The sequence below is a fragment of the Diabrotica virgifera genome, chromosome 1, assembly GCF_917563875.1.
Source record: "Diabrotica virgifera virgifera chromosome 1, PGI_DIABVI_V3a".
NCBI classification, from domain to species: Eukaryota; Metazoa; Arthropoda; class Insecta; order Coleoptera; family Chrysomelidae; genus Diabrotica; species Diabrotica virgifera.
In genome coordinates, this window is record NC_065443.1 from 78,364,313 (window position 1) to 78,370,936 (window position 6,624).

Below are 6,624 nucleotides of genomic sequence, written 5' to 3' on the forward strand. Positions count from 1 at the left end.
AGTAATGTAAGCTTCTGATTGGACGATTTCGTGTACAACAGTGCCATCTGTGTGCATACAAGTTTACCTTCCGGGTGAAAGAAAAATAATCGTCCATTTGTATTTCAACGTCGTGATGGTAAGTTGAATTTTTATTTACATCCTGGAAAATATGTAACATCCTTAATTATTTTCTTCACTCTTTTTGTGTAAAATACTTAAAATAAGTCGATGTTTCAGTATTTTGTAATATGTAGACGATCAGATTATTTTTATGTTTTTTTCAACTTGTTCATTTTTCATGATGATTTAGATTAATATTTGTTTATGGTTTTTATACCGAATAAAACATGTGGAAAGTATTCTAGGGCGGTCTGATATTCTAAATTTCAAAAACAAGTTTTATTGCATAGTGAGCGAGTCTAATTCAATTTATTTTTAGTCTCACAGAAAGTTCAGTGCACCACGTCATGGATCGATGGGATTCTACCCCAAAAAGAGATCCCAGAGACACCGTGGAAAGGTAAAGGCTTTCCCAAAAGATGATCCCTCAAAACCTGTCCACTTAACGGCCTTCATAGGTTACAAAGCTGGTATGACCCACGTGGTAAGAGAGGCAGACAGACCTGGTTCAAAGATCAACAAGAAAGAAATTGTAGAGGCTGTAACAATTTTGGAAACTCCACCCATGGTAATTGTTGGTGTTGTCGGTTACATCGAAACTCCACATGGTCTTAGGGCTTTAGCCACAGTTTGGGCTGAGCATCTCTCTGAAGATTGCCGCAGGCGCTTCTACAAGAACTGGTGAGTATTTATAATTTTTAGCTCTTGTTCTGATCCTTTTGATTATCATGAAAATAGGTACCTCATGTTTATAGTCCCTCTTATTTTTAAAAATATTTGAACACTCGATTTATCTACTAAATTTTCCTTCAACATTGGCTCTACAACCCATAGTGGACATTGGCCTGTTCCAGAATCTATTTATTTTGCGGATATACGATTTTTTACTTGGTTTTCCAACTTTGTACTCTTAATACTCCATAAAGCCTCTTCCACCTGGACTATAAATCATGCTCTGGGTGTGCCCCTTCTCACTCTACCCCGTCTTTGGTTATAAATGTGTTTCGACAACTAGTTTATTTTGATAGATCTACTATAAAGGCTGTAAAGCTCAAAATTGTAGCATGTACACCATAATCCGTTTTCCTGCACCTTTTTTTTTATAAATATGTCGTGAGGATTTTATGTTCCAAACAGCCTAACCGTTCTTATCACTGTTATAGTCCACGTTTCTATATCAATATTTTTGTTTTTTTTTGACTGTTTCTTTAATCCATAGCATGCTACAGTATTTTTTAGATATAAAAGTCTGTTAATTTCTGTGGTTACTGTATTACTTTGGTTGATTTGTGAGCCTAGTAGCCTAGATTATGAACTCTATTACTCCTTCGAAAGTAGGTGTTCCAACCTTTAGATCTCAGGATTTTGTTACTTGATCATAATTTGGGACCTTCTTTTTTCCTTACTGCCACAAAATGTTTTCTTCTGCCACATCATTTTTACAATTACGTAAAGGAAATAATAATCACATGCCACTATATAAATCTTTCAAATCTAGACCAAAGTCCATGTTTTCTCTTCCAAATTTTTCCATGTGCTTATCAATAGTACTGTATTTCTCCTAATAATTTTTCTTATTGTTTAGTCTTAGTCCATTAGCAGCATCTAATCCATGCTATTCCTTTAATTGAAAGCTCTACATCCGAGTCTAGAGTCACTAATTGAACTAATTCATGTTCAAGTTAGTGCTAAATGAACTCGAAGAGAAAAGATTCCAGCTCTTATGCCCCAGTTTTGTTGATACCATAACATAACTGGGTACCTTGCGAGGCAACAAAATTCTTTTCTACAAAAGAATCTAGAAAACCCCCATGCAAAATATAATTTTTATAATTATAAGTTCTTAATTTACTAATTTTTCTGCAAAGTTCTCCTCTGCATGCAAGAGAATTCTATGGAACTGTATACTGAGCTTACTCTAGTATGGCTTTTGGGCTTTTTGAGTTTAGTGAAGTGTACTTGAGGGCAACGCCTCCTCTAAACTATGAGGCAATCCCTTCTTGTTCTTGCAGAAATCCCAACTCCGTTTGTAAATGGCAATGTAACTTAACGCTGTATGATGTATGAACACAGGTACAAGAGCAAGAAGAAGGCATTTACCAAAGCTTCCAAGAAATGGAGTGATGATTTAGGAAAGAAGTCCATCGAAAAGGACTTAAAGAAGATTGTTAAATACTGTAAAGTTGTCAGAGTTATTGCTCATACTCAGGTTAGTATTTTATATTTATATGTATGTTTTTGTACCTTCATACATGTTGGCTGCCATGTTTCAAAAAATGTGTCTCATGTTGTTTTTAATAACAGCTGCATGCCACACTATAGTTGTCTCGTTAGCATAGAAACGGGAGCCTCATGGCTGTAGGGGCCCATTTTTTTAACATGGCAGCCAACATCTTAAAACAACTTGACACGATCAGTGTCGGAGCTTACCCTCCAGCTGGTGGCATAGTGGTTCACATTTAATTGAGCTATTGCTACAGTGTCATAGAGCATATGCCCTTCGGGAGGCATAGAGAGCATATTCCATATTCATTTTGTAGTCCATGGACAAGGATATTTTGATAAACCATGTTCTCTACAATATTTCCATGTATTTATTCCAATTGAATCGGTGTACACAAAAACATTTGAAGTCATTAAATCCATTTTTGCCTGAAAACTGGAGAAACGCTAAATCTGTATTATGCTGGCTTTACATTTATGAGTACTCATGAGTTACTCTAGGAGTGCATAGGAAGTACAATCAACTTCTCTAACCTTTTGCTACTTTGATATGAAATGCTAAGTATGTAACTGTAAATGTTGTTTCACCAACATGCTTCATTTTCTTCATTTTTTTTTTCATCTTATTTTTCCCTAGGGACTGCTGTGTATTGACGAAACTGTTGTGACTAAATGCCTTGGCCCAGGGGAATTTTTTCAATATTGTGTTTGGTGCTCAAGTGTTAAAGGTTTAATATAATTTGACTCGTTTCTTTCTTGAATGAGCCTTTTTTGAATCGTCTGAACTACTTGAATCACTTGTATTTTTAATATAAGTGTTCGCAGTTCTACTCGTACCTAGGATCCGAGTAAATGTAAAGCCAAAATATATCAATGTTAAAAATAAAAAAAAGTTTACACTGATTAAATTATTAGTTTTCTTTTTCAATCTTCTATAATTTATATTGGCTTTTTAGATGAAATTGTTGAAACAACGTCAAAAGAAAGCCCACATTATGGAAATTCAATTGAATGGTGGTAGTGTAGCTGACAAAGTAGCTTGGGCTAAAGAACAGCTTGAAAAGCCTATTCCTATTGCCAACGTTTTTGCTCAAGATGAAATGATTGATTGCATTGGTGTTACTAAGGGTCATGGATACAAAGGTAAGGAATTGAGTAATACATTTTAATGTAATGCTTTATTTTAAACTAAAGTGATGACATAACATGGATTGTGCTTCTGATATTATTGAGGATACAACCATGCTGCCTTCCTACTGACAGCTATTCATCAGAAATTAAATTACTCATATAAATGGCCAGATAATTAATGCTAAATTCGATTTTTAGGTGTTACTTCTCGTTGGCACACAAAGAAATTGCCCCGTAAGACACACAAAGGTCTTCGTAAAGTTGCCTGTATTGGAGCATGGCATCCTTCAAGAGTATCATTCACAGTTGCTCGTGCTGGTCAAAAGGGTTACCATCACAGAACTGAGATGAACAAAAAGATCTACAGAATTGGTGCTGGAATCCACACTAAAGATGGCAAGGTATGTAATTATTTTCTACATTTTTGTACTTCAGTATATATTTATAGGGTGTGTGAAAAGTAGCGGGACAATTATTTGGCAATATGATTGAATCGAAAAACTGAAAAATGTGTTAAATATTTTTGACACACCAAGACTCCATCCCCTGGATGGTGCGATGGGGGGTAACTTAAAATCTTCCATCGTAACCCCCATTTTTATATGAAAAACTGAAAGTGTCTTTCAGTTGATCCGATGTTCATTTTGTGAACTATTCAAATGTCCCACTACTTTTGACACACCCTGTATAAAACATGCTTATTACAATGATGATAACTCCTAGAGCCAAAAGGATTATGAATACTCCGTGATTATAAATGATAGGACTGACAATTCATAATACTTTTATTTTTATTTCTCATTTAATTTTTTAGATGTATAGTTTTGCTTTTTTGTTATAGGTTGTCAAAAATAATGCAGCCACTGCCTACGATCTTAGTGAAAAAACTATTACCCCAATGGGTGGTTTTCCTCATTATGGTGAAGTTAACAATGACTTTGTTATGATTAAAGGATGTTGTATGGGACCAAAGAAACGTGTTATTACATTGAGGAAGGTAAGTGTTTGTTCTATTATCTATACAGAGATTAAAAGTTCAATTTTGGCTTCGTGTTATCAGTTTTTCATTAACTTAACACATTGATGGACACTGCGTCAAATATATTAGCAAGTGTTGTGATGTGACACTATGAGTTTTGCAAAGTAGAATAGAGAAATTGCTGAATTTCTTTTAGCACTTTTTGTCGGCTTAGTGACACAGAAAGGTAACTACATTTTGTCTTGTTTTGAGATATCTACACCACCGAACTTACCTTAGTGAGTTATTTTGAGTGACAACCTCTTTCTGAACACCTAAAACCCCAGTGAGGAGTTAAGAAAACTCCTCACTACGAAACCAAGTTCAATTTCGTAGATTGAACTTCAAAACGTGAAATGTAGTTACATTTTTGTGTCTCTAATCCGACGTTTTAGTATATCTACTGTCTAATTCTAATAGCCCGTATCTGCCAAGAGATTTTGTCAAGTAGGTTTTTTCTGTTTTTTTTTTCTTATCAAGTCTAAAGATATTCAGTTACGAGGTATTAGATGACTGGTATTAGAGGTTCCTAGAATTTTTTGTTTAGATCAGAGTTTTGTGTATAGATGGATAACTGTTTTGTTAATCGTTTGCCACGAAAATTGGAAATTAAGTTTTTTTGCAGATACGGGGTATAGAATTAGACTGTCAATATGGAAACAATGAGTTTTGTAAACATATTGATGACGACAATGTATGTTCATGTCATATTTCATATGCATCTATAGATGTAGTTTGAATATGCACAATTCGTTATTTTAAAAATGTCATCTAGACGTTTCAATGGAAATTAGACATCTATAGATGTTATGTCTGTCAACATGTTAATATTTGAGGCTATCAGCAACAGTGGCATAAGCTCAAAAACTAAGTTTTGAGATAAATGCAATCTTTGCATTCATATTTTCATTATGTTTATGAGATAAAGCTACAAATTATGTAGCATCATCTAGCCAAATATAGAGGTAGGTTGTGTAGGTCCCTGTTAATCGGAAGATTTAATTTTGCTGCTTTTATTGATATATTAATCTAAAAATGCTGAATTTGTGACTTAGTCCACTGTTGTTCTGAGGGCCCCATTTAAATGTTTTCAAAATATGTATAGTCAAAACTCCTTTTACATGATGATAAGAACGTAGGGACATATGAATAAATACCCTGATTATTTACGTTGATGGGAATCTCTCTGATATAAAATAAATATAAAAATATTTTAAAAGCTGCAAGCTAAATAAATACTTAACAATTTTTATTTTTTCTTTTCAGTCATTGTTAGTCCACACTAAACGTATTGCTTTGGAGAAGATCAATCTTAAATTCATTGATACCTCATCTAAATTCGGTCATGGTAGATTCCAGACAGCTGCTGACAAAGCTGCGTTCATGGGTCCTCTCAAGAAAGATAGAGTTAAGGAAGAAGAGAAGGCTGCTGCTCCTGCCGCAGCTGCATCCAGTTAAAGTGTAAATGTTTTTATTGTTTGACAATAAACAGATATATAACTACTACTTTTTTTATTTTTATACCATCAATAGCTCTGCTGCCCCAAGTAGAAACACTGTATATCCATTTTTTTCAAAATCACTTTTATTGCATTTTTGGATTTAGGGTGTTTTATCTACTATTTACCAAGGAAAAAAATAAAAAAATGAGTAGAACCGCAATTTAACATTGCTATGAAACATATTATGTCCCATTCAATCTTCACTTCACCACTTTACGTTTTCTACTCTGGTGAACATTTTTCTAATTGGTGCTTACAGTGTTTCTACTTGGGACAGCCGAGCTCCACGGTAATAAACATAATCAAATTGTTTACACTGTTCTCTTACTGAACTAAAGGTTTATTTAAGTGAACACACTAGTTAGTGAGTCGAGTCTTTGGAGAAATTTCATGGTTGTTCTTTTGGTTTGTGCTTCAACTGTCGTTTCCATTGTTTTTATGGTCTTCCATTGGGAACTGCCTCGCTGTCTTGAAGATTCAAAAAAAATAGGAAACTCGATGTAAAATTCTAAACTGTTGAATTCCTGCTTCCCTAATTATTTTACATCAAAAGTCAAACTATTTGTAGAGAAATCTGTATTGAAAACAACTGTTAATATTGTTCTACGAACAATAATTGAATGGTGGGCTACAACAATGTTGTAAGTG

The 6,624-nt window shown here is 34.2% G+C and overlaps 1 protein-coding gene across 2 annotated transcripts; it reads left to right on the forward strand.

Annotated features, from left to right (window-relative positions):
- The first annotated feature begins 395 nt into the window (after window positions 1-395).
- Window positions 396-5,977, forward strand: LOC114349396 (60S ribosomal protein L3). 2 transcript variants are annotated; one of them, XM_028299752.2, is made up of 6 exons: window positions 396-783; window positions 2,176-2,311; window positions 3,282-3,468; window positions 3,655-3,857; window positions 4,298-4,453; window positions 5,741-5,977. In XM_028299752.2, the coding sequence occupies exons 1-6, from the start codon at window positions 458-460 to the stop codon at window positions 5,930-5,932; spliced, it is 1,200 nt and encodes a 399-aa protein (XP_028155553.2). In that variant the 5' UTR covers window positions 396-457; the 3' UTR covers window positions 5,933-5,977. The 2 variants fall into 2 exon arrangements, with proteins under 2 accessions (XP_028155553.2, XP_050513138.1); XM_050657181.1 differs by having other exon boundaries at window positions 484-783; window positions 1,971-2,311.
- The last annotated feature ends 647 nt before the right edge of the window (window positions 5,978-6,624 follow it).